Genomic DNA, 27,395 nt, shown 5'->3' with positions numbered 1-27,395 from the left:
TGGCTATTCGAGACATGATCACCAGCTACCTAGAAGGATTCAAACTCAGATTTACATCAGCCCATTTCACAACTAGTTGGCAGGACCTCCAGAAGCGGATTCCAACAGGGTGCACCATCTCCCCCATCCTACTTATTATGGGAATGAACCTCCTATTATCGGCAGCAGAAAATGTAACCCGCGGCCCAATGCTGGAGTCAGGCTTTGTTCAGCCGGCTCTACGGGAGTTCATGGATGACATCACTATAACAACTGTGTCACATGTCCAAGCAAGATGGGTATTGGAAACCCTGGGTAATGTAGCCACTTGGGCGAGGATGTCCTTCAAGGCTAAGACCAGGTGCATGGTGATCAGAAAGGGCAAAATTACTAGCAAGTTTAGCCTCCAGGTTCGGGGTGAGGTCATCCCTTCCACTGAAGATAACCCAATAAAATGCTTGGGGAAGTGGTTTAATGTTTCACTGACAGATGGGGCCAATGTCACCAATGCTGTGAAGCAGACAGACGAATGGATGAAGAAGATTGACAAATCCGGACTTCTGGGTAAATTCAAGACCTGGCTGTACCAATACAGCATTCTGCCCAGGCTTCTCTGGCTCTTCACACTTTATGAGTTTCCCATGACTGACACAGGGGGCATCGAGAGAAAAACCAACAAGCACCTGCGGAGGGCCTTCAGTGGGCTTCTACATTTGTTCTGGGCAACTGCAGCTTCCCCTGTCATCGGTTGTGGAGGAATTCAAGGTGGCAAAATGCAGAGTTTTATTAAGCTTGAGAGATTCCAATGACATCTCGGTAAAGCAAACCGGCATTACAACTAGGTCTGGGCGCAAGTGGGGCAGCCAACGCAGCTGTGGAGGAGGCAGTGTGTTCTCTGAAGCTGCGAGATATCATCGGCAACCCCTGCATTGGGCGGCAAGGCCTCGGCTCAGTTCACTTCCAGAAGTGGGGAAACGCAAGCATAAGGAACAGGCGAGACATGATATAGGCAGAGGTACGTATCCGTGAGGAAGAGAAGCGGATGTCAAAGGCAGTGGAACAAGGGTCCCAGGGTGCCTGGACAAAATGGGATCTGCCTAAGCGCAAGATCTCATGGGCAGAGTTATGGAGACTGGAGCCCTTCCGTATTTCCTTCCTCTTGCGATCCGTGTGTGACACCCTTCCTTCACCATTACATCCGTACACATGGGGGATGAGAGAGGACCCAAACTGAAAGCTCTGTGGTCAAAAGGGGACACTGGTTCATATAATGTCTGAGTGTAAAACAGCTCTAACTCAAGGACAGTATAGGTGGTGCCATGAGAAGGTGCTTCTGGCTCTTGCTGACACACTAGAGCGGGAGAGATACAAGAAGAGGACGGCTGGCACAGATTTGAGGAAGGCCATCACCTTCATCAAAGAGGGAGCTAGGCCTTTCGTAACCAAACAACCAAAGCCCAATATGCTGCTAACGGCCAGGTCCTGGGAGATGAGGGTCGATGTGGGAAGGAGGTTGCAGTTCCCAGATGTGGTGCACACAATCCTATGCCCAGACATTGTACAGTGGTCAACTGAAGACAAGAGGATAATTCTAGTTGAGCTGACTGTTCCGTAGGAGGAGGGATGGGAAGAGCCCCACGAGAGAAAGCCCTTACTGCAGGAGTGTAAAGGCAAGGGATGGCAGGCATGATTGTTCCCTGTGGAGATCGGCTGCAGAGGTTTCCCAGCCAAATCAGTATGGCGGTTGTTGTCAGATCTGGGCCTGGAAGAAAGGAGCAAAAAACAAGCAGCTCATAGGATGGGGGAAGAGGCAGAACGAGCCTCTTGTTGGATTTGGAGTAGGTGAGAGGAGCGGAGCTGGAAGCCAGGAGCAGATGGGCAGTGATTTGGCCACCACTGCCGGCCCACCAACTGGAGAGTGTCGTGGTTAAGGGCCGAAACACTCAGTGAAGGTTGGGAACCACCTGATGACATCTGCTCCTGGCTGAAGGCTACAGTTACCTTATAAGGTAACTGGAGAATGCACCCGAACAGGTGTATGTAACAAGTAACAAGGTGACTATAATGTGTCCGCCTTGTTGGATGCAATCAACTCAGGTATGTTTTTCAGTTGAGCTTCCAATCTCTGGTCCACATGACATTTCCATGGCTGATCTCCAATATCCACTGTGTACATCAGTGGTCCAGTTCTTGTAGCTATCCCAATGGGTGTCCACCTGTCTTCTTGGTAATCACACACTAGGACTTCTTGTCCAATCTCAAAGCTCCTTGCTACTTCACCTGGTAACTGTTTATTCTGTACTTCCCTCCAGAGCTCTGGTTTCAGGAGGTCTATGCAAGATCTCAGATTCCTATTTATGGACAGCATTACAGGTGTTTCATTTGTTGTTGCACGAACAGAGTTCCAATACACAATAAAGCAGTATTCCACCTTGTGCTGTGGAAAAATGTCCTCTTTGTCCATCGCTTTAATGGACCATGGAAGTTTGGATAAACCTTTCAGCTAAACAATTCGTTGCTGGGTGATGCAGAACTGACTTGAAATGTCTGATGTCATTTTCCTTCATGAACAGTCGGAATTCTACTGAAGTGTATTGTGGTCCATTGTCACTCACAATTTGTTCTGGTAAAACATTTCTGGGGAAGATAGTCTTCAGAGCGAAGACAGTCTTTGTTAAGGTGGTTGACTTCATTGGTATAACTTCCACAGCATCCACAGCAATCAGAAACATGGAGTCCATGAATAGCCCAGCAAAGTCAATACGTACTCCTTGCCATGGTGACGATGGCCAATCCACAGGTGTAATTATGCCTGTGTGGGTGAACTTTCTGCCATTCCGAAAAGCTTTTAGCCAAGTCTTCATTCTATTTATCTATTCCTGGCCACCACACAGAGCTCCGGGTGAGGCTCTTCATCTTGACTGTACCCAAGTGTCTTTCATGCAGATTTTCTAACATTCGGTGTGCAGTTTAGAGAGTACCACAACATGAGATCCATACATCAGCGTTCTTTGACAGTTGGTCTTGTCTCGTTGAGAACTCTGGAACCATAGGGTTAACATGAGTTGTCCATCCTTGCGTGGTGATTTCAGAGGCTTTGGACAATGTCAGGTCATTCCTCGTTTCCCTTTCTATTTCAGAATTTGTTACCAGCAACTAGTCTACCAATGTGGTGTGAAACACTTCCGCTGGGTCACAGTATGAAGACTTTTCTTCTTCAGTTGCCAATAGTGGAAGATGTGACAAGCCATCAGTGTTGCTGTGTTGTTTGGTACCCTATGTCATAAAAGTGGGCTCCTAGGAATAGTGCCCAATTTTGTAACTGGGTAGCAGTCTTCACTGTAATTCCCTTCCTGGGATTGAAAATGGACAAAAAGAGCTGGTGATCTGTTATTGGCATAAACTTTTGTCTGTAGAGGTAATGATGGAACTTCTTTATTTCTCATGCTGTACTAAGTATCTTTCAGTCCATCTGTACATAGTTGCTTTCTGCACTTGTCAGTGATCTTGAAGCAAACACAATCGGGCGTTTAGATCCATCTTTCATGTGTCATAAAACAGTTCCAATGCCATAAGGGGATGCCTTGTATGCTGGTCTAATTGGTGGGTCATAATGAGTGAGCAGTTAATCGGATGTTATTAGCCTCTTTGTTTCCTTGAATGCTTTTTCACATCTTTCTGACCATTCCCACTTTGCTCTTATCTGCAAAGATGCATTCAGTGGATGTAGCACTGTAGCAATGTTTGGGAGAGACTAGTGGTAGTAGTTTACAAGTTCCAAGTATGACATATTTTCCAGTATGGGTACCTGGAGCACTGCTTCAATCTTCTCTTGCGAGTTATGTAAGTCAAGTTTGTCAATGACATATTCACTATATGAGATTTCATTCTTGAAAAATCACATTTCCCTCTCTTTGCACTCAGACGATACTCACTCAGCCTGGTAAGCACTTTAACAAGGTTCTTGGGGTTCTGTTCATCATTTTTGACAGCACGATAATCTCATCATTGTGTTCCTGAGATATCTTGGAGCACTTGGTCCATTGCTCTTTGCCAAATTACTGCAGCTGATGCAACACCAAAGACAAGGTGATTATACTGGTACAGTCCCTTGTGAGTGTTAATTGTGAGGAACTTCTTGCTTCACTCCTCAATCTCCATTTGTAGATAGGTTTGTGACAAGTCGATCTTTGAAAACTTCTCCACACCTGCCAAAATTGCAGAAGTATCTTCTATTCATGGCAGGGTATACTACACAGTACACAGCACAGGGTTGTAGCTCACCTGGAAATCCCCACATATGGGAATGGCTCTGGCCTTCCCTCTCTTGATCACCGGGACAATGGGTGCAGCCCAAACTCTCAACTCAATCTTGGAGAGAATTCCAGGCGCCTCCAAGCTCTGAAATTCAGTGACAACTTTAGGGCATGGTGCGTAAGGCATGCTTTATGGAATCTTGGTGTTGTTGTTTCATCCAGTTCAATTCTGGCCTTCCTGCCTTTGAGTTTACCAATCCCCTTCTGAAATACCTTCTCATTAGCATTAAGCAGTTGTGCCATTCTCAGGTTAGTGCTACCATTTGGCTGCCATTGCCTGTTGATGCTACACTGGGTGCTTTGATTGAGTGCCAGACTTGTTGGATTTTAATTGATCAGAGAATGAATGGCCCTCCACTTTTCAATAAATCTCCATACATCACATTTACTTTCAGTTTGCCTTTAGGAGACACTTTTTTGTCTGTGTAAGTCTTTAGCACCACTGAGGTATCTTAGAAAACAGTCTGTTTAGTCGGTTTGTTGTACTCAAAAATGATTGTTTAGAGAAGTATAACGCAGCATAATTCACAGCACCTTAAAATGCTCAAATAATTTAAAATATGGTTCTCTTGGAATTCCATGAGGGATTTTGCATTACTGAATGAATAGGAAGTCACAGGCAAGAAATGTTAGCTGCACAGTGTAACTCCCCGCCCATTACATGTTAATCTCATTGATTGCTCTGTGCATTACGTTCAACTATATTGATTTGTCAGAGACACTAGAGGCTGCAGATGCTGGAATCTGGAACAACACCTAAAGTGTTAGAAGAACTCAGTGGGTCAGGTTGCATCTGCGGGGGGAAATGGACAGTTGATATCTCAACTGATATTCCAGTTGACAGTTGATATTTCATGTCAAGACCCTTCATCTGAAATGTCGACTGTCCATTTCCCTGCATAGATGAGGCCTGATCTGCTCAGTTCCTCCAGTATTTTGCGTGCTAATTCACATTGCTTCACACTGATCAGCAACATCAATGTGAAGTGTAGACCAAAGGATTCGAAATATCGACTATGCTTATAGATTGGACCTGAAGTGAGGAAAGTGGACTTCCACAAGAAGCCAGTTGTCCTTAAGCAATTGGCCACTTCTCAGGAACTACAGGGATTTGTGTGAAGCATGTTATTTAACTAACTGCATCAGGGAAAGTTAGTGCAGAGAACCTACTCAGTATGAAGAAATTTCATAGATTCAGAGCAATACAGCATGAACTGCTCAGACCAACCAGTCCATGCTGAACACGGTGTCCACTCAGCTAGTCCCAATCTCCTGTGTTTGCCTCATATCTCTCTGAGCCCATCCCCTCCATCTTCAAGGATGGAGGACGTGTGCAAGGGTTGATGGGATTGTTCAATATAAACCACACCCAGGTGAGGCACAGCGTAAAGGATGTTAAATTCCCATTTCATCCAGCTCCAGGGCAAGACCCTGACCTCTGAACTGTACTGTGACATCTCCCATACTTATCTGCGCACACTGCTGTGTGACTGGCTGGTTTTGCACTGGGTAGTGCCCACAGCAAATGTGTCCCAGTGAAGCCCACCTGAGCAAACCCTTGTTCTTGATGTGAGAGATAGCAACATGATTTTCCTGACAGATTGCCTCCCAAGAGCTATTTGGCATTTAATACAATTTGGATACCAGTGATTAATAATAAAATAAATTTCTGTCCGTTTGCAAATGGATGCAACTTTATTGAGTACAATCAACATTTAAATGTTAGGACAAAGTCTGATATCTTGAGGAACTAAAATAAAGTGAGATGGACATTTGATCAATTCAAATAATTGTACATTACCCTGATTGGGAAATCAGCTTCTTTCATTTTTTTCAGTGTAATAATCAAATTTGGAATGTAAACTTCCAGAAAACCCCTTTAATAATGACAATTTTTAAAAATCTTTTTTAAAAAACGCATTCAGCACTTAGTTCCGGACCAATTGTCCGGAAATACCCCCCAGAAAGAGCAAGGTTTCACACTTGGTGTGAACTCTCAGTTGTCAACTTTTGAAAGTTTCATTGCAGGTTCGTTCATCTCCAATTATCCCCCACCCTATGTAAACAGCTTTTAGTTCCCCAAATCTGCAAAACCTCAACAACCCAATAAATAAGTTCTTAAAAAAATGAAAACCCCCTCTCCCTAAAAAGACTTTTATTTTACACACAAGAATCCTCACATTCATTTCCTGAAGATTAATCTTTGATTCTTATTGGCTGCTGATGCCAGTCTTTAAAGGTTTCATTTAACCCTAAGGATTATTAGCAATACCCAATGTTCATTCTGAGCAGGAACACTGTTACTGCTCTGCAAAAAGGTGGCTGTCTTGAGGATATAGAATGATTGGTGTCGTTGGTTAGTCCACCGTTAGTTAATGACTACATGAACTGTGAGGGTTCCCAGACATGTTGGGGCTACCCAAAACTGAACAAAACCCAGCAAATTTTTGGGAAGAGGGAAGGACAGGAAAGGCAAAATCCATCCATGAGGGAGAAAAGCCTTGGGTTTGTGGAACAGTTGGTGGGGATCTATGCCTGAATACTCATAGTGACCCCATCCCAGATGTCTACATTATCAGCACCGGCAAAAGGAACTAATATTACCAGCACAGCTGCTATTGGAGCTGTTGCCCATTGAGCTCCAAACTCATTGATATATCTGAAAGTGTCTAACTGAAACCAGACACCAGATTCCCCAGCTATGAACAGCTGATTGGCTTTTCTAATCCACAGAGTTTTCTACGCATCATGATAGATGGCATTTATTACACAGTTCTCTGTGTTTGCAGTTCACTTTCATCAGCAGATATTAGAAACCTTACTACGGTCCTAAATATGGCATGAGTCAGGGTCTGTCAAACATCGCAGAAGGATGCTCACAGAGGAAGGACTATCAGCCCATTATGTAGGCCTTTCCCCATAGCCTTGTGGGGTTCCCCTTCAAGCTTTATCTAACTTTCTTTTGAACATTATTCGTTCAGCTTCCATCTGCTACCTGAATCTAGAGCACAACAATCTACGAAGTTTTTCATAATCCCACACTGGTGTTTTATCCAACATACTTCAATCTATGTCTTCTGATGACATTGTGCGTCTTCCATTATCCAGCACAAATACCTTCCTAATTAACATCATGATTGTACATTATTATCAAACATCTCCATCAGATTATCAAACATCTTTTGCCTTAAGAAACAAAATCTCACAAGGCAACAAAAGTTCCTCTTTTATTTCTCTGAATAAACTTCTACCCATTCAATTATATCCATCCTATTGTAATGCCCAGAAGCTGAGCACAGTTTTAACATAACTTCCCATAATTAGCACCTTAAATTCTATGTGACCTTCACAAACTGATCTGCCACCTCTCTAGATCACTCAGTCTGCTCCTAAAGCACCTGTAGTATTTTCCCATTTAATTCAAAAATACAAGAAATTCTGCAGTTGTTGGAAGTCCAAAGCCATACACACAAAATGCTGGAAGAATTCAGCAGGTCAGGCAGCACCTATGGAAAAGAATAAACAGACAATGTTTTGGGCTGAGGTCATTCATTGGGACTAGAAAGAAAAAGGGAAGTACCCAGAATAAGAAGGTGCAGGGGAAGGAGTACAAGCTGATAGGTGATAGGTGGGACCAGGTGAGGGGGAAGGTGGGGGGGGGGGGAAGAGGAAATGAAGTGAGGAGGTGGGAGGTAAAAGGTGGAAGAAGTAAAGGGCTGAAGAAGAAGAAACCTGACAGGACAGGAAAGGTTTGAGCTATATTGTCCTTCCAGCATCTTCGTAGTACAACATATTGCTTCACACTTCCCTGCATTAAATCTTGTTTGATGATTTTACAGTCTACGCACACCTCATGTTCCTAACTACACTTAGGAGTTCCACGTTATTGTCAAGCTTCAAAAGTATGCCCATCACCCTTACTACAGGTCAATACTGTGAATCAAATACCAGCAAACTAGTTAATTTGATGGGATTTGTGTGTGGTACTTCACTGCTGCAATAGTCCACACCTATTAATCAACACGTACTTCTTTCTCCTCTTTCCCAGATTTCTTACACTTTCCATCCTGTCAAAATTCTATTCCCATTCCCATTCCTCTGCGCCTTCATTTTTCTACCTTTCCTACATATTGCTTGGCTTCATTTATCCACTTGCCATTCAATCTCCCTGCCACCCAAATGCCACAGACTCGTCCTCCTCTTTAGCTCTCAACCTGTTTTCTGTTTTTTTTTATTCTTATTGAAGTTCTTATTTCATGCTTTCAAAGCACAAACAGGGAATTGGTTGAAAGGGGCGATGCCTCTGGCAGAAAGGGAAAACTCAACTATTGACATCCTTGGGTATGGACTGAGGAAAGTCTTGCGTGTGTTAAACAGACCTAATCACAGATAAACTGAATATTTGATGTTGATACAGGTGTGACTGGATGATCTTTTCCCACATTTTTTCTTTTGTTTCCACTCTCCAGCAAGTAGTTAAAATAATTTTCTTTAAAAAGCATCACCTTTGCAAACAATAAATACTTTTAAATAGGAAAAACATGGCACAAAGGACATAAGTCATAGGGGTGAAGCTATAGCTCCAGGCTTTGGCTTCAGTGGTTACAAATCCCCAATTTTTTCCCATACAAATCTTCATGGATGCCCAAATGCACCACAACAAAAAAAAACTAAGGCCTCTGTGCCTTTGTGTTGGTGGTCTATGTGTGTGTTTATGTACGTGTGCATGTAACTATTTGTGCACATGTGTGAGGTGTGTGTGTCTATTTATGAAAGCGAGTATGTGTGTCTATATGTGTACGTGTTATGTATGTGTGTGTGTATCTGCATTTGTGTTTGTGCGTGGGTGTACACACATCTATATGTAAGTGTGTGTGTATTTGTGTGCAGTGGATGTATATGTGCATGTGTCTGTTTATATGCATGTGTGCAGCTCTGTGTGTATATGTGTGTTTGTGCATGCGCAGATGCACATGCATGCTGCTGTGACAGTGAACTTAAAAATGAAGCTGGCTGGGACTTGTGAGGACCCCCCTTCCACCCCTGACACCTCCACTGTCAGCACGGTCTACTTGGGGATTAGCCTTAGCAGCTCCTCGTCCGTCAGGCCGTTGACCGCAGTAATGTGGTGTAACTGCTCCAAGTAGCGTGCCTGGTCGCGCATGAAGTGGGGGATCCGTGTGTTCTGCAGGATGGCGCATTTCTTCAGGTGTTCCACATCCTCAAATGAAACCTGCAATATGGCAGAAAGAGGGAGAAAAATATTATTGATTGAAAGAGACAAGAAAACAGCAAGAAATCTCTGTATTACATTGTTGATAATATCGGAAAAGTCCCCAAAACACTGAACAGATGCATTACCATTTAAATTTAGCGCTGTTGGATCCTGTTGCTTTTGCAATGTAAAGATTTTGGGAAGTCAAGAATGAGGCATAAAACTTACTGAAGTGTTGCAAGAGTGGAACACAAACAAAAAATGGGGGCTGAGAGAACAAAGAGCAATCTGAGAGAGCAATCGTGGACATCACATACTCAGAATAGAGATAACACAAATTCCAGTGATAACAATTGACCTATAAAATAGCCAGATTCAAGTTGCATGTCACCTGCTACTGAAAACTAAAAAAGTTTCGGGAAAAGTTCAGAAGCCACGGTACTGTACTGGAAAACTCACTGAACTATTATAGTAAACAACAGGAATTCTGCAGATGCTGGAAATTCAAGCAACACACATCAAAGTTGCTGGTGAACGCAGCAGGCCAGGCAGCATCTCTAGGAAGAGGTGCAGTCGATGTTTCAGGCCGAGACCCTTCGTCAGGACTAACTGAAGGAAGAGTGAGTAAGGGATTTGAAAGTTGGAGGGGGAGGGGGAGATCCAAAATGATAGGAGAAGACAGGAGGGGGAGGGATAGAGCCAAGAGCTGGACAGGTGATAGGCAAAAGGGGATACGAGAGGATCATGGGACAGGAGGTCCGGGAAGAAAGACAAGGGGGGGGGGGAACCCAGAGGATGGGCAAGAGGTATATTCAGAGGGACAGAGGGAGAAAAAGGAGAGTGAGAGAAAGAATGTGTGCATAAAAATGAGTAACAGATGGGATACGAGGGGAAGGTGGGGCCTTAGCGGAAGTTAGAGAAGTCGATGTTCATGCCATCAGGTTGGAGGCTACCCAGACGGAATATAAGGTGTTGTTCCTCCAACCTGAGTGTGGCTTCATCTTTACAGTAGAGGAGGCCGTGGATAGACACGTCAGAATGGGAATGGGATGTGGAATTAAAATGTGTGGCCACTGGGAGATCCTGCTTTCTCTGGCGGACAGAGCGTAGATGTTCAGCAAAGCGGTCTCCCAGTCTGCGTCGGGTCTCGCCAATATATAAAAGGCCACATCGGGAGCATCGGACGCAGTATATCACCCCAGTCGACTCACAGGTGAAGTGTTGCCTCACCTGGAAGGACTGTTTGGGGCCCTGTATGGTGGTAAGGGAGGAAGTGTAAGGGCATGTGTAGCACTTGTTCCGCTTACACGGATAAGTGCCAGGAGGGAGATCAGTGGGGAGGGATGGGGTGGACGAATGGACAAGGGAGTTGTGTAGGGAGCAATCCCTGCGGAATGCAGAGCGAGGCGGGGAGGGAAAGATGTGCTTAGTGGTGGGATCCCGTTGGAGGTGGCGGAAGTTACGGAGAATAATATGTTGGACCTGGAGGCTGGTGGGGTGGTAGGTGAGGACCAGGGGAACCCTATTCCTAGTGGGGTGGCGGGAGGATGGAGTGAGAGCAGATGTACGTGAAATGGGGGAGATGCATTTAAGAGCAGAGTTGATAGTGGAGGAAGGGAAGCCCCTTTCTTTAAAAAAGGAAGACATCTCCCTCGTCCTAGAATGAAAAGCCTCATCCTGAGAGCAGATGCGGCGGAGACGGAGGAATTGCGAGAAGGGGATGGCGTTTTTGCAAGAGACAGGGTGAGAAGAGGAATAGTCCAGATAGCTGTGAGAGTCAGTAGGCTTATAGTAGACATCAGTGGATAAGCTGTCTCCAGAGACAAAGACAGAAAGATCTAGAAAGGGGAGGGAGGTGTCGGAAATGGACCAGGTAAACTTGAGGGCAGGGTGAAAGTTGGAGGCAAAGTTAATAAAGTCAACGAGTTCTGCATGTGTGCAGGAAGCAGCGCCAATGCAGTCGTCGATGTAGCAAAGGAAAAGTGGGGGACAGATACCAGAATAGGCAAGGAACATAGATTGTTCCACAAACCCAACAAAAAGGCAGCCATAGCTAGGACCTATACGGGTGCCCATAGCTACACCTTTAGTTTGGAGGAAGTGGGAGGAGCCAAAGGAGAAATTATTAAGAGTAAGAACTAATTCCGCTAGACGGAGCAGAATGGTGGTAGAGGGGAACTGATTAGGTCTGGAATCCAAAAAGAAGCGTAGAGCTTTGAGACCTTCCTGATGGGGGATGGAAGTATATAAGGACTGGACATCCATGGTGAAAATAAAGCGGTGGGGGCCAGGGATCTTAAAATCATCGAAAAGTTTAAGAGCGTGAGAAGTGTCACGAACATAGGTCAGAAGGGATTGAACAAGGGGTGATAAAACAGTGTCGAGGTATGCAGAAATGAGTTCGGTGGGGCAGGAGCAAGCTGAGACAATAGGTCGGCCAGGACAGGCAGGTTTGTGGATCTTGGGTAGGAGGTAGAAACGGGAAGTGCGGGGTGTGGGAACTACACCTATTGTCCTGGCCGACCTATTGTCTCAGCTTGCTCCTGCACCACCGAACTCATTTCTGCATACCTCGACACTGTTTTATCACCCCTTATTCAATCCCTTCCGACCTATGTTCATGACACTTCTCACGCTCTTAAACTTTTCGATGATTTTAAGTTCCCTGGCCCCCACCGCTTTATTTTCACCATGGATGTCCAGTCCTTATATACTTCCATCCCCCATCAGGAAGGTCTCAAAGCTCTACGCTTCTTTTTGGATTCCAGACCTAATCAGTTCCCCTCTACCACCACTCTGCTCCGTCTAGCGGAATTAGTCCTTACTCTTAATAATTTCTCCTTTGGCTCCTCCCACTTCCTCCAAACTAAAGGTGTAGCTATGGGCACCCGTATGGGTCCTAGCTATGCCTGCCTTTTTGTTGGGTTTGTGGAACAATCTATGTTCCGTGCCTATTCTGGTACCTGTCCCCCACTTTTCCTTTGCTACATCGACGACTGCATTGGCGCTGCTTCCTGCACGCATGCAGAACTCGTTGACTTTATTAACTTTGCCTCCAACTTTCACCCTGCCCTCAAGTTTACCTGGTCCATTTCCGACACCACCCTCCCCTTTCTAGATCTTTCTGTCTTTGTCTCTGGAGACAGCTTATCCACTGATGTCTACTATAAGCCTACTGACTCTCACAGCTATCTGGACTATTCCTCTTCTCACCCTGTCTCTTGCAAAAACGCCATCCCCTTCTCGCAATTCCTCCGTCTCCGCTGCATCTGCTCTCAGGATGAGGCTTTTCATTCTAGAACGAGGGAGATGTCTTCCTTTTTTAAAGAAAGGGGCTTCCCTTCTTCCACTATCAACTCTGCTCTTAAACGCATCTCCCCCATTTCACGTACATCTGCTCTCACTCCATCCTCCCGCCACCCCACTAGGAATAGGGTTCCCCTGGTCCTCACCTACCACCCCACCAGCCTCCGGGTCCAACATATTATTCTCCGTAACTTCCGCCACCTCCAACGGGATCCCACCACTAAGCACATCTTTCCCTTCCCGCCTCTCTCTGCATTCTGCAGGGATCGCTCCCTACACAACTCTCTTGTCCATTCGTCCCCCCCATCCCTCCCCACTGATCTCCCTCCTGGTACTTATCCATGTAAGCGGAACAAGTGCTACACATGCCCTTACACTTCCTCCCTTACCACCATTCAAGGCCTCAAACAGTCCTTCCAGGTGAGGCAACACTTCACCTGTGAGTCGACTGGGGTGATATACTGCGCCCGGTGCTCCCGATGTGGCCTTTCATATATTGGCGAGACCCGACGCAGACTGGGAGACCACTTTGCTGAACATCTACGCTCTGTCCGCCAGAGAAAGCAGGATCTCCCAGTGGCCACGCATTTTAATTCCACATCCCATTCCCATTCTGACATGTCTATCCACAGCCTCCTCTACTGTAAAGATGAAGCCACACTCAGGTTGGAGGAACAACACGTTATATTCCATCTGGGTAGCCTCCAACCTGATGGCATGAACATCGACTTCTCTAACTTCCGCTAAGGCCCCACCTCCCCCTCGTACCCCATCCGTTACTTATTTTTATGCACACATTCTTTCTCTCACTCTCTTTTTTCTCCCTCTGTCCCTCTGAATATACCTCTTGCCCATCCTCTGGGTCCCCCCCCCCCCACTCCTTGTCTTTCTTCCCGGACCTCCTGTCCCATGATCCTCTCGTATCCCCTTTTGCCTATCACCTGTTCAGCTCTTGGCTCCATCCCTCCCCCTCCTGTCTTCTCCTATCATTTTGGATCTCCCCCTCCCCCTCCAACTTTCAAATCCCTTACTCACTCTTCCTTCAGTTAGTCCTGACGAAGGGTCTCGGCCTGAAACGTCGACTGCACCTCTTCCTACAGATGCTGCCTGGCCTGCTGCGTTCACCAGCAACTTTGATGAACTATTACAGTACATGTATATAAGTGATTATATAAAAACACAAGCAAGCAGTGCAAAATTATGAGAATATAGAAATCCCAAGCTTCCTGACAGACCATTACAGATTACCACTGCCCCAAATTTCCAGCAATTACACAGGAAAAATCCAACACTGAAACTATGCCAACCAATGTTCTGTCTGACTCCATTCCGTCATTCAGTTCAATGGAGACAACCTCAAGTAGGCAACATCCATCATTAAAGACCCTCATCATATGGGACATGCCATCTTCTCATTGGTACTATCAGAGAAGAGGTAGAGGAACCTGAAAACACACTCATCATTTTAGGAGCAGCTGCTTCCCCTCTGCCATCTGATTTCTGAACAGCCCATAAAACCACAAACACCACCTCTCTATTTTGCTCTCTTCTTGCACTATTTATTTATTGTTTTTATATTTCTTATTTAACCTACTGTAATTTTTGTATGTATTGTATTGTACAGCTGCCACAAAACAACAAATTTAATGACATATGTCAATGATCATAAATTTGATTCTGATTCTGAAACTTGTGAGAGAGAAAGGTCAGGTGCCAGGTTTTCTTTTTACCTTTGTCATGGACAGTCCCAAGCCTGGCTGTGAAAGGAGGATGTTTGCACCCCATCCCATAAAAACCCACAGCTACAGAAACACCAGCACAAGTTTCAAAGACCTCATCCATGCGAGAAGAAGGATCTTTGAAGATGGGCTACACCTGTAGACAACTTGCAAGTCTGGCCCAGGACAGAGGACAATGAGCTGCTGTTGGCATCCTATGCCCCAGTAGTGTGATGGGCTTCATCAACAAACCAGGTTTTCTTGGTCATTAGATGTGTAATGGCTTCTTTGTAATGTTTCACTGCTAAGGCTAATGTAAAGGCTTCTCTGTAATGTTAACTGCTGAGGTAATGGTTTCTCTGTAGCAGAAATGTTTGGGTTATGGCTGGAGATAACTATGCATGTTAGCCAATCAGGATTCTGCTGCCCTGTCTGGTGATTCTGGAATCTGTTGGTTTCGCAGGCTTTTGCCAGAGGGCGAGAGAGGGATGAAGAGAGAAGACACGAATGGAGAGATTCGTTAGGCTGCCAGATGGAGTGGTCTCCGAGCAGGAGTCCGAAGGTCGGCGACACTCGGAGGAGATCGAGTGGTGGAAGGCAAACTACTGAGTGAGCTCCAACGATAGTGCACAGACTGTTTAATAAGATTGGAACACAACAGGCCAGGCAGCATCTATGGGAAGAGGTACAGTCAACGTTTCGGGCCAAGACCCTTCATCAGGGACTAACTGAAAGAAGAGATAGTAAGAGATTTGAAAGTGGGAGGGGGAGGGGGAGATCTGAAATGATAGGAGAAGACAGGAGGGGGAGGGATGGAGCTCAGAGAAAGTTGATTGGCAAAAGGGATACAGGGCTGGAGAAGGGAAAGAATCATGGGACAGGAGGCCTAGGGAGAGAGAAACGGGGAGGGGAGCACCAGGGGGAGATACAGTGAGAGGGACAGAAGGAGAAAAAGGAGAGAGAAAGAAAGGGGGGGGAAATAAATAAATAAATAAATAAATAAATAAATAAATAAATAAGGGATGGGGTAAGAAGGGGAGGAGGGGCATTAACGAAAGCTAGAGAAGTCAACGTTCATGCCATCAGGTCGGAGGCTACCCGGATGGAATAAAAGGTGTTCCTCCAACCTGAGTGTGGCTTCATCTTGACAGTAGAGGAGGCCATGGATGGACATATCAGAATAGGAATGGGACGTGGAATTAACTCTGCTCTCAAATGCATCTCTCCCATTTCACAACCATCTGCTCTCACCCTATCCTCCCGCCACCCCACTAGGGATAGGGTTCCCCTTGTCCTCACCTACCACCCCACCAGCCTCCGGGTCCCGCATATAATTCTCCGTGATTTCCGCCACCTCCAATGGGACCCCACCACCAAGCACATCTTTCCCTCTCCTCATCTTTCTGCTCTCTGCAGGGATCGCTCCCTTTAATTCCACGTCCCATTCCAATTCTGATATGTCCATCCATGGCCTCCTCTACTGTCAAGATGAAGCCACACTCAGGTTGGAGGAACAACACCTTATATTCAGTCTGCGTAGCCTCCAACCTGATGGCATGAATACTGACTTCTCTAACTTCCATTAATGCCCCTCCTCCCCTTCTTACCCCACCCCTTACTTACTTACTTACTTATTTATTTATTTATTTATTTTCCCTTTCTTTCTCTCTCTCTCTCTTTTCTCCCTCTGTCCCTCTCACTATATCTTCCTCTGGTGCTCCCCTCCCCCTTTCTCTCTCCCTAGGCCCCCCATCCCATGATCCTCTCCCTTCTCCAGCCTTGTATCCCTTTTGCCAATCAACTTTCCAGCTGTTAGTTCCATCCCTCCCCCTCCTGTCTTCTCCAATCATTTTGGATCTCCCCCTCTCCCTCCCCCTCCCACTTTCAAATCTCTTACTATCTCTTCTTTCAGTTTGTCCTGACGAAGGGTCTCGGCCCAAAGCGTCGATTGTACCTCTTCCTATAGATGCTGCCTGGCCTGCTGCATTCCACCAGCATTTTGTGTGTGTTGCTTGAATTTCCAGCACCTGCAGATTTCCTCGTGTTTGCGTTAATAAGATTGGCACCCTTTTTTAAAATATTTTGTTTCTCTACTAACCACATAGTCAAAGTAAGAGATATAAAGCTTAATCATTTAATCGCATGTTGTGTACTGTTTGTTATTTTAGGGGATTGATTTGTAACAGGGGACGTATCGCGCAGCATCCACCCAAACGAGATTTCTTAGGTTTGGCCGGGCAGGGGTTTTAACACCCCCGAGATCAAGCCTCTAGGTGAAGCCAGTGTTACAGATGATTAGTTGATTGTCTTTTATGTATTCTAACTCAAATTCTTTTAAAACTGCAAATAAAATTATTATTTTAAGACTTTTAACACTGTAAATAATGTTAAAATTTTTAATTAAATGATTACTCTGGACTAGTTTTGGCATATCTTTTAATATTGAATACATCAGAGATTTGAAGATTAGTAAACTCAGGTGTGGGCTTGATTGGCTGTTGAAGTATTTTGAAGGGGTGTCTCATTTATCAGGAGCCTGCTTTGGAAAGGTGGGGTGGGAGAGAGTCCAGTGCTCAATCAGGCTCTCTGGACAGAAACATGTTGTGAGTCGAACAAAGTGAGATGCGATATAAAAAGGATTGAAAGGAGAGACAGAGAGGCTGACAGGTTAATCGTTAACAGGTTGAAAAGTTAATAAAGGAAATTCAAGAGCTTGAGTCTGGACAGCCGATTGGGTAAACAAAAATAGAAGCTATTCACTACATTGTTAACGGTCAGGCAAAACTCCTCTTATACAACTAAATGAGATGTGAACCCAATTCCCAGAAATAAAAACCCATTTGAAATATTATGTCACCTCCTGATTACAAGAGGCTCTGGAACAAGTAGCTCAAAGTGAAAGATTAAAGAAAGAAAGATTAGCTTTATATGTCACAGCGAAATGTGTTGTACAGTTAAATGTGTCATATGTTTGAAATCAAATCTGCAAGGATTGTGCTAGGCAGTCCGCAGGTGATGCCATGCTTCCAATATAGCATGTCCACAACCCACTAACCGTAACCATACCTTGTTGGAATGTGAGAGGGAACAGGGGCATCCAGAGGAAGCTCACGTGGACATGGGAAGAATGTACAAACTCCTTACAGACAGTGACACCTACGGAATCCTGGTGATGATGTCACTGTGCTAAATGCTATGCTACCGTGCTGCTTTATCTAGGATCCCCCTTATCAAAGATGTGTAGTCAATGGACATTCAAAGACAGCATGAGTATCGGGAGAAATGAACAATAACACACAATGGAAGCAGGAACTGGTAACGCGAGTGTGCACATTTTGGATGTGGGGTACAGGGTGTTCACCACTTGATCTGGAAGTATCTAAGATAGCTTCCTATTCTACATTCTGGAAGTATCTAAGATAGCTTCCTATTCTACATTCGTGCATCCAGAGAAGCTGAACAGACGAGGAACGCTGGCTTCCTCTCCCAGCAGGGAGTCCAAGTGGGAACCATCAGCTCCTTGATGACATGCACCAGAAGTGAGGTAGAAGAGCAAGGCAGCTTTGTGTCTGCATTCCAACCTGCAACATGGCAACTCTGCAGAGGGGAGTTTGCTTTAAGAGAAGTGAAGCCTGAAGGCAGGACAACCATCCAAATTCAGCTACTGTTCAATATCAAACAAAAAGTTCAACTTCCAAGAGCCCTGCATTCAAAAACAAACCTCCACATGCTCATTCAATTCAGATTCAGATTCATCTATTGATCACACGTACATTGAAACATATAGAGAAATGCACCATTTATGTTAACAACCAACACAACCTCAGGAGAGTGTCATGACACATTCTGTCACCAATATAGCATACCCATGATGTTCAACAGAACAACACAAGCAACAGCAATGATATAACGTAACAAAGCAGAACACAACAAGCACCCATGATTCTATCAGCTGCCAACAGAAGTGGTGGATGCAGGTTTGATTTCAAGATTTAAGAGAAAGTTGGATAGGTACGTGGATGTGTCAGAGGTATAGAGGGCTGTGGTCCAGATCCAGGTCAATGGGACAAGGCAGCATAATAGTTTGCCACAGTCTAGATGGGCCAAAGGGCCTGTGTCAGCACTGTAGTGCTCTATGATTCTATGACCCTAAGCAACAACAGCAAAGCAATTCCATTCCTCCCTCCCACACCCTCCCACTCCAACACAGAGACAGTCCTCTGACCCTAGGTTGGTATAATTAGAATATCATAATCAGCAGGGCCAGCCATGTACAAAGCTCTACTGGGATAACTTCAACTTTCTAGCACATATATTAGGAAGCATCGTCAATATATTACCACTAATGCCAGTGGACGCTGAATAAAACTTCCAATGGCATATTAATGTACCATATTATTTTGTGAAGGGAATATGAGAGCAGTGTGCAAGACACTTGGAGTTTACACACCATGATTGAGAGAAAATACTTTGATTTAAAGAAAAAGGACCAATAAATTCAAATGCAATATTGCAATGTGCATGGGTGGGAGGGAGGAACAGGAGTTTGATTTGTTGTTGTAGTTCTGTTGCTCATTGCGTTCTATGGCATTCAGCTGAGCATAGTGGGCATGTTATGTTGGCACCAGAATGCATGGCGACATTTGTAGGCTGCCCCCAGCACACCCTGGTCAATGGAAATTACACATTTCACTGTATGTTTTGATATACACATGATAAATAAAATTTAATTTTGAATCTTACCTAAATACCGACAGGACATCAAAAAGATTTGGGTGACTTGATGATTTCCCTCTATATTGGATTATTCTTTGCCATGTGTTGCAAGCCTCCCGTGCCACCTCCACCGATGATGAGGCCCTCCATTGGTCTGGGTCGACCATGGATATTGCATCCAATCTGCCTAAGTGATACTTAAGCAGAGCAGTAAGACATGGGGAGCAAGCTGTTTCCCACGCAGCACGCTCCCCACCTCCATGCAGCTGATGAATCCAAAGGAACGCAGAGACTGATACAGTTTGGCATCAGTGGGAGTTGCCAGTCAGTCTGGAACTCAACGTAGGATTGTCTTAAGGACTCTAGCTCCAAATTTCTCCTTGGAATTTACTCCTGAAGCCTTCCCCATGAGAGAGTGCAAGGCAGGGACTGTTTGAGATAAGAGTTTTCTTTCTCCTAGATGAACTGCCAACCATGGCTGACAAGCTTGTCTGCACAAAGTGATTGGTTTTAAGGTTTTGCAACTGGTTCTTTAAGCTGTCATAGCTGGAGAAGGCAATGGGGATAAGCTCCCACTACCTATTAAATGCTTCCATTGAAATGCATCTCAGATAGCCTCTGACAACAAAGTCCAGCTCCTGGCCTTCAAGTGTGACTTAGCTACTAAGCCTGGCAGAACCATTTCTACCGACAGGAGAAGGGGTAAAGGAGGGTTACTGGCACCTTAAAACCAGTCACCCCCTCTAGTGCTGAACTAAAAGTAATAGCTGAGTATGAAGAAGTATTAGAGCAAAGTTGACATAGTTACCTTTCCCAGTGCTGCCAGCATCTTGAAATCAATAGTCTTCCGGTATCGAAGCAACATCAATACTCCATCTAAATACACCTGGTCCTTACTAAAACAGCCTAGAAATAAAAGAGAGCCACTTGTGAGTGAGGCATGGATCAGAAAACATTCTACAACAGGAACTAAGGACACCCTAAACAGCATGAAAGCTCAAATAACAGGTTAGGGAGTTAATGGGAGCAAATAGTTTTGATGTATTTCCATACAAATTAGACTTACTCAACATTGAACCGATTCCACAATCTATGGATTCACTTTCAAGGACTCAACAGCTCACATTCTTCATATAATGTATTATTTATTTATTTATTATTACTATTGTTATTATTTATTTTTTCTCAGCTCAAGCTGGTAAAACTTGAGGTATAGGCATAGTCAAACACATTCATTTCTCAATTGCTAGGAACTTTAGGAATTTCTAGTGGTGTTTAGTATTGTGGCTTTCTGGGTATTTACATGAATATTGTTGAGAAGGCCTAATTATTTAATTCTACTGTGTAGTTACTTTGGGATGATACCAGTTGTAGATATTGCTATTGAGACAATGTATACCCTGTTCATGTTCCATAGTCTTTCAATCTCCTCTTTTAATTCAGTATATTTTGGGGGCAAAAGATGACATCCACTGCTCTACCTTCATCAATGTGTTTTGCTACATCCTCAAATAATTCAATCAGGTTCGTAAGGCATGAACTATCCTTGACAAAGCCATGCTGACTATCCCTAATAAGATTATGTCTCTCCAAATGCTCCAAATGCTCCAAATGCTGCCTCTCAGGATCTTCTCCAACAACACTGAAGTAAGACTCACTGATCTATAATTTCCTGGGTTATCTCTACTCCCTTTTTTGAACAAGGGAACAATGTTAGCAACCTTCCATTCCTCTGGTACTTCTCCTGTCCCTATTGATGATGCAAGGATCATCGCCAGAGGCTTAGCAATTTTCTCCCTCACTTCCCATAGTAACCTGGGGTATATCTCGACCGGTCCCAGTGACTTATCTAATTTAGTACCTTACAAAAACTCCATCAGATCCTCTTTCTTAATGTCTATACACTCAAGTGTTTCAGTCCACTGTAAGTCATCCCCACAATTGCCAAGGTCCTTTTCCCTGGTGAATACTGAAGCAAAGTATTCATTAAGTGCCTCCGCTACCTCCTCCAGCTCTATGCACATGTTTCCACTATTGCATCTGATTGGTCCTATTCTCACATGGTTCATTCCTTGCTCTTCACATACTTGTAGAATGCCTTGGGCTATTCCTTAATCCTACCCGCCAAGGCCTTCTCATGGCCCCTTCTAGCTCTCCTAATTTCATTCTTGAGCTCCTTCCTGGTGCCCTTGTAATTTTCTAGAACTCTAGCAGTACCTAGTTTCCTGAACCTTTCGTAAGCTATTCTTCTTCACTAGATTTTCTACGTCCTTTGTACACCATGGTTCTATTACTCTTACCATCCTTTCCCTGCCTCAATGGAACATACCTATGCAGAACGCCATGGAAATGTTCCCGAAACATTTGCCATATTTCTGCCGTGCATTTCCCTGAGAACATCTGCTCCCAATTTATGGTCCCAAGTTCCTGCCTAATAGCATCATCTATCCCCCTACCCCAATTAAATTTTTTCCCAAATTGTCTGCTCCTATCCCTCTCCAGCAACATGGAGATAGAGTTGTGATCACTACCTCCAAAATGCTCTCCCACCAAGAGGTCTGACATCTGACCGGATTCATTTCCCAATACCAAATACCAAATACAGCCTCTCCTCTACTTCTTCTTTTTCTTCTAATTATTATTATTATTTTGTATTTGCATAGTTTGTCATCTTTTGCATATTGACTGTCAGTTTTTGTTTGTGTGTAATTCATCATTGATTCTATTGTGTTTCTTTGTATCTACTGTAAATATCCACAAGAAATTGAATCTCAAGGTAGTATATGGTGACATATATGTACTTTGATAAAATATTTACTTTGAACTTTAAACTTTGTAATGCTGAAGGAACTTAGCAGGTCAGGCAGCATCTATGGAGAGAAATAAACAGTCGACTTTTCGGGCCAAGACCCTTTATCGGGACTGATGATGAATAAGTTCATCCATCATTTTACATTATATTCCAGCTTTCGTGTCCTTGCTTATTCACCTAGCCTATCTGTATTCCCCTGAAGCCTCTGTGTCCTCCTCACTGCTACCCACCTTTACATTAAAAATGGATATTCTACAGATCTCTTCATCCTGTTCAGTGGTACTGATTGTGAAAAGCTGGGGTTACCAGCATTAATCACTGAGGCACCTCACTACTCACACCCTGCCAGCTCAAGGATAGCCCAATTATTACCATAAATATAAGAGATTCTGCAGATGCTGGAAATCTAAAGTAACATACGCAAAAAACTGAAGGAACTCAGCAGGTCAGGCAGCGTTTATGGAAAGGAATAAAGAGTCGACATTTTGGGTTCAGACTTCATCAAGGCTGGAGGAAAAGGGGAAAAAAGCCAGAATGAGAAGGTTGGAAGGGGATTGGCAGAGGAGTACAAGCTGGCAGGTAAAAGATGAAGCCAAGGGAGAGTTTATTCCTCTCTGTAGATGTTGCCTGGCCTATTGAGTTCCTCCATTTATTTGCTGTCCTTTCCTCCTTCCATGCTGAGAAGTCTACTCTTGTTTAACATTGTCTTGTGTGCCACTTTATTGAAGGCCTTCAGAAAATCCAGATGAACCGTTCCAGCTAGTTCACCCTTATCCACCTTGCTTGGTTACATCTTGAAACATTGAATGATCCTTGATCCTTGCTTTCAGTACTCCATTAGTGCAATAAGGACGGCTTTAATAAACAGCAGACATGATGGTTCCACATTATCTATCTACATCTCCAACATAAATACGAATTAGTGATTTTGTAACACAGAGACATTCTATAAAATATTTTAAGAATCTTTTTAAGGGTCTTTTCAGAGGCTCCTGGATAGGGACATGGAGCTTAGAAAAATAGAGGACTATGGGTAATCCTAGGTAATTTCTAAAGTAACTACATGTTCGCCACAGCATTGTGGGCCAAAGGGCCTGTATTGTGCTGTAGGTTTTCTATGTTTCTATGTTAACACATGACTATTAGCACCTACCACATTGCAGAAAAGTGTTATAAACATCAATGAACCTGACCTGTTTTAGAAGTATCTGTCTGCCCTCTCTTGGCTCGTACGCAGTACTCCCATCGAGTGTTTGGGTCCATGACAAACTTAGCAATGTCTTCAAAAAGCTGGCTGAAAGACATCTGACTGGCCTGGAAGACAGTGTAGTAGAGTAGAGCGGCCCGCCACAGGAATGGGTACTTGCGGTACAGGACACTGTTCAAGCTGGCCAGGCCTTCTTCTGTCGGGTTAGCTGGCTTCAGACCATACTGCTTCCTACCTGCTGCACTGTGCCAGGGCTGATGGCTGTTGTTGACTCCTCGAATGTAGTGCGTGCCTGACACCAACATAGATTTCAAATTAGCATATGGAGGGACAAAGTCTCAACGTCCCACAGTATAAGAAAAGAGTTAAATGTGATTCCTCCTTGGTATATAGTAAGTTTGAAAGACGAAGTAGTGTTAGACTGGAAGTGGGATAGTTCTGAGAAAGTTAAAGGAATACAGGTCTGCAACCTTGAGAGAACATGATGATGAATACACGTCGTTTAGCTGGGGAAGGTAAGGTCATGTGCAGCTGCAGTAACAAATACAAAATGTTCATGGGAAAGTACTAGTGTAAGGGGTTTTGAAGGGTATAAGAAGGGGAATCTTTTCTTGGCTGGGTTGAGATTGATGCTAACAACTGGAGAAAATAAGGACAATAACATTGAGAAGGTTACAGAAAGGGAGAGAAGGTAGCATAAAATGTTTCAGATTTATGGTTCCTTCCGGCATTCTGAAGATCAGCTCATATTGTGGATGTTTTTTGTACTGCTACTTCATTAACCATTTGTTTTCCTTTCTGTATTGCATGTTTCATCTAACTGTGATAAAGTGATTTCTTGTGGTATAACACATGTACAGTGATTCCTTTGTTTATGAATACATACATGAATGCCTATTGCTGAATCAGAAAAGAACAGGGGATCAATTGTTTAAACATTTTTGGTACACTCAGGGTCAACTCCAGCACCAGTATCAACTTCAGGAGCAAAGTTCAACTCAATTTCAGTCAAAACTGGCAGAATTTCATAAAGTGCTAGATGGTACAGGGTTGTACCTACAGAGAACCGTGAAGCAGGCCATAGTGGGGAAAGAAACTTAAAGGGGCTGCAACCTCACACCCCACATTAAAGGAATGAGAGGGAAATGTTTCTGTTTGCAACATGATAAGACAACTCGATACACTTTATGCAAAAATCATAGAATAAATCAAGTGAAGGAAGATTTGTAATAAAGACTTTAGCTTGATGACGTCAACTGGAATGTCTTCCATGATGAGGATGTCCTCAAGTTCATGGATGGAGTCTCGTGCTTCATCCGGAAGTGCATCAACAAAGTTGTCCCCCATAAGTCAGTCAGGGTCTTCCCAAACCAGAAACCTTGGATCAATAGTTCCATGCAAGCAACATTTAACACATGACACAGAGCTTACGCTGCCAGCAATCAGCAGGAGCTCAAGAAAAGTAGCTACAATCTGCGCAAAGCTATCAAGGCTGCGAAACAACAAAACACGGACAAGATTGAGTCAGACCAATCAAGTGTGACAGTGGAAAAGTGTGTATGGAACCGGAGTACTTATTGAATATTTTCCTTCAGTATTCACTACGGAAAAGGATCTTGGCTATTGTAGGGATGACTTACAGCTGATTGAAAAGCTTGAGCATATAGACATTAAGAAAGAGGATGTGCTGGAGCTTTTGGAAAGCATCAAGTTGGATAAATTGCTGGGACCGGATGAGATGTACTCCAGGCTACTGTGGGAGGCGAGGGAGGAGATTGCTGAGCCTCTGGCGATGATCTTTGCATCATCAATGGGGATGGGAAAGGTTTGGGAGGATTAGAGGGTTGCGGATGTTGTTCCTTTATTCAAGAAAGGGAGTAGAGATAGCCCAGAAAATTATAGACCAGTGAGTCCTACTTCAGTGGTTGGTAAGTTGATGGAAAAGATCGTGAGAGGCAGGATTTATTTGGAGAGGTATAATATGATTAGGAATAGTCAGCATGACTTTGTGAAAGGCAGGTCATGCCTTACGAGCCTGATTGAATTTTTTGAGGATGTGACTAAACACATTGATGAAGGTAGAGCAGTAGAGATAGTGTATATGGATTTCAGCAAGGCATTTGATATGGTATGCCATGAAAGGCTTATTGAGAAAGTAAGGAGGCATGGGATCCAAGGGGACCTTCTTTTGTTCTGGGACCCCTTCTCTTCGTGATTTTTAGAAATGACCTGGACGGGGAAGTGGAGGGATGGGTTAGTAAATTTGCTGATGACACAAAGGTTTGGGGTGTTGTGGATAGTGTGGAGGGCTGTCAAAGATTACAGCAGGACATCGATAGGATGCAAAACTGAGCTGAGAAGTGGCAGATGGAGTTCAACCCAGATAAGTGTTAGGTGGTTCATTTTGGTAGGTCAAATATGATGACAGAATATAGTATTAATGGTAAGACTCTTGGCAGTGCGGCGGATCAGAGGGATCTTGGGGTCTGAGTCCATAGGACACTCAGGGCTGCTGCACAGTTTTACCCTGGTTAAGAAAGCATACGGTGCATTGGCCTTCATCAGCTGAGGGATTGAGTTCAAAAGCCGAGAGGTAATGTTACAGCTGTATAGGACCCTGGTCAGACCCCACTTGGAGTACTGCACTCAGTTCTGGTCACCTCACTACAAGAAGGATGTGGAAACCATAGAAAGGCTGCAGAGGAGATTTACAAGGATGTTGCCTGGATTGGGGAGCATGCCTTATGAGAACAGGTTGAGTGACCTCAGCCTTTTCTCCTTGGAGCGGTGGAGAATCAGAGGTGACCTGATAGAGGTGTATAAGATGATGAGAAGCATTGATCATGTGGATAGTCAGAGGCTTTTTCCCAGCGCTGAAATGACTAACATGAGAGGGCACAGTTTTAAGGTGCTTGGTAGTAGGTACAGAGGAGATGTCACAGGTAAAGTTTTTTACACAGAGTGGTGAGCGCATGGAATGGGCTGCCAGCGACAGTGATAGAGGCACATACGATAGGAGCTGAGAAAAATAGAGGGCTATGGGTAACCTTAGGTAATTTCTAAAGTACGAGGGGAGGTTGATAAGTTCGTGGCCTAAGGTCAATTTTAGAAAACCTAGCACATGTATTTTTCAACATAGTCCCCTCCTATATTTACACACCTAGTCCAGTGGTTGTGGAGCATACGGATCTTGGACCTCCAGAAAGTGTCCACAGCAGGGGTGATTGATAAGTTCGTGGCCTAAGGTAGGAGATGAGTTATTAACTTCAAACTTTCTGCATAATCACTCAAAGAGTTGAACTGCATGTGCGTATAATGAGAGCCGTATAACTCATCTCCTTCTACCTTTGGCCACAAACTTCAATCACCCCTCATAGGTACATGTTTGGCACAGCATTGTGGGCCAAAGGGCTTGTATTGTGCTGTAGGTTTTCTATGTTTCTATGTTTTTCTATGTTAAGATTCACAATGAATATCACACGTGACTTGTAGTGAGGGTTGCATACCATCACAGACTTCAAAGCCAAACATTGTGGTGCCACCAATATTGCCGCCTCTCTCCCAGATGCGCTCAATGGCTTTTACACTCGGTTCGATGTCACTAACTCTGAGCCTCCAAGGAAAGCCACCGCTACAACCTGCAACCTGGTCATCTCTGAGGCTAAGGTACGCAGATATTTCCAACGGGTGGACAGTTGCAAAACTGCAGGACTGGACGGCATCTGAGGGGGGTACTCAGGATATGCGCAGTCCTACTCACAGGTGTGTTTACAGATATTTTTACTCTCTCCCTCTCCCAGTATAGAGTGTCCTCCTGCTTCAAATTATCCACCATCGCCCCTGTACCAAAAAAGACCAAAGTAACATCCCTGAACGACTGGCATCCTATTGAACTCACCTCAATAATAAGCAAATGCTTTGAGAGGGTGGTCAAGGATTACATCTGCGGCAAGCTACCACCCAGACTGGACCCTCTACAATTCGCCTACGGACACAACTGATCAACAGACGATGCAATAGCCACTGCCCTATATACTGTCCTGACACATCTGGAGAAGAAGGATGCTTATGTGAGCATGCTGTTCTTGGACTACAGTTCAGCATTCAACACCATAAGTCCATCCAG

At 44.3% G+C, this 27,395-nt stretch overlaps 1 protein-coding gene across 3 annotated transcripts in view; it reads right to left on the bottom strand.

Annotated features, from left to right (window-relative positions):
* Positions 1 to 5,972: 5,972 nt before the first annotated feature.
* Positions 5,973 to 27,395, bottom strand: part of LOC140210402 (microtubule-associated tyrosine carboxypeptidase 1-like) — a 94,528-nt gene continuing 73,105 nt past the window's right edge. For all 3 annotated transcript variants that reach the window (XM_072279331.1, XM_072279333.1, XM_072279332.1), the window contains 3 exons: positions 23,256 to 23,561; positions 20,059 to 20,156; positions 5,973 to 9,528 (listed from right to left, as the gene is read on the bottom strand). In XM_072279331.1, coding sequence (XP_072135432.1) covers positions 9,364 to 9,528; positions 20,059 to 20,156; positions 23,256 to 23,561 — 569 coding nt within the window. In that variant the 3' untranslated portion in view covers positions 5,973 to 9,363. The remainder of the gene's footprint in view (positions 9,529 to 20,058; positions 20,157 to 23,255; positions 23,562 to 27,395) is intronic.

Source organism: Mobula birostris, chromosome 15 (genome assembly GCF_030028105.1).
Source record: "Mobula birostris isolate sMobBir1 chromosome 15, sMobBir1.hap1, whole genome shotgun sequence".
NCBI classification, from domain to species: Eukaryota; Metazoa; Chordata; class Chondrichthyes; order Myliobatiformes; family Myliobatidae; genus Mobula; species Mobula birostris.
The sequence above is the reverse complement of the archived record's forward strand: the minus strand, read 5'-3'. Positions and strand labels throughout refer to the sequence as shown.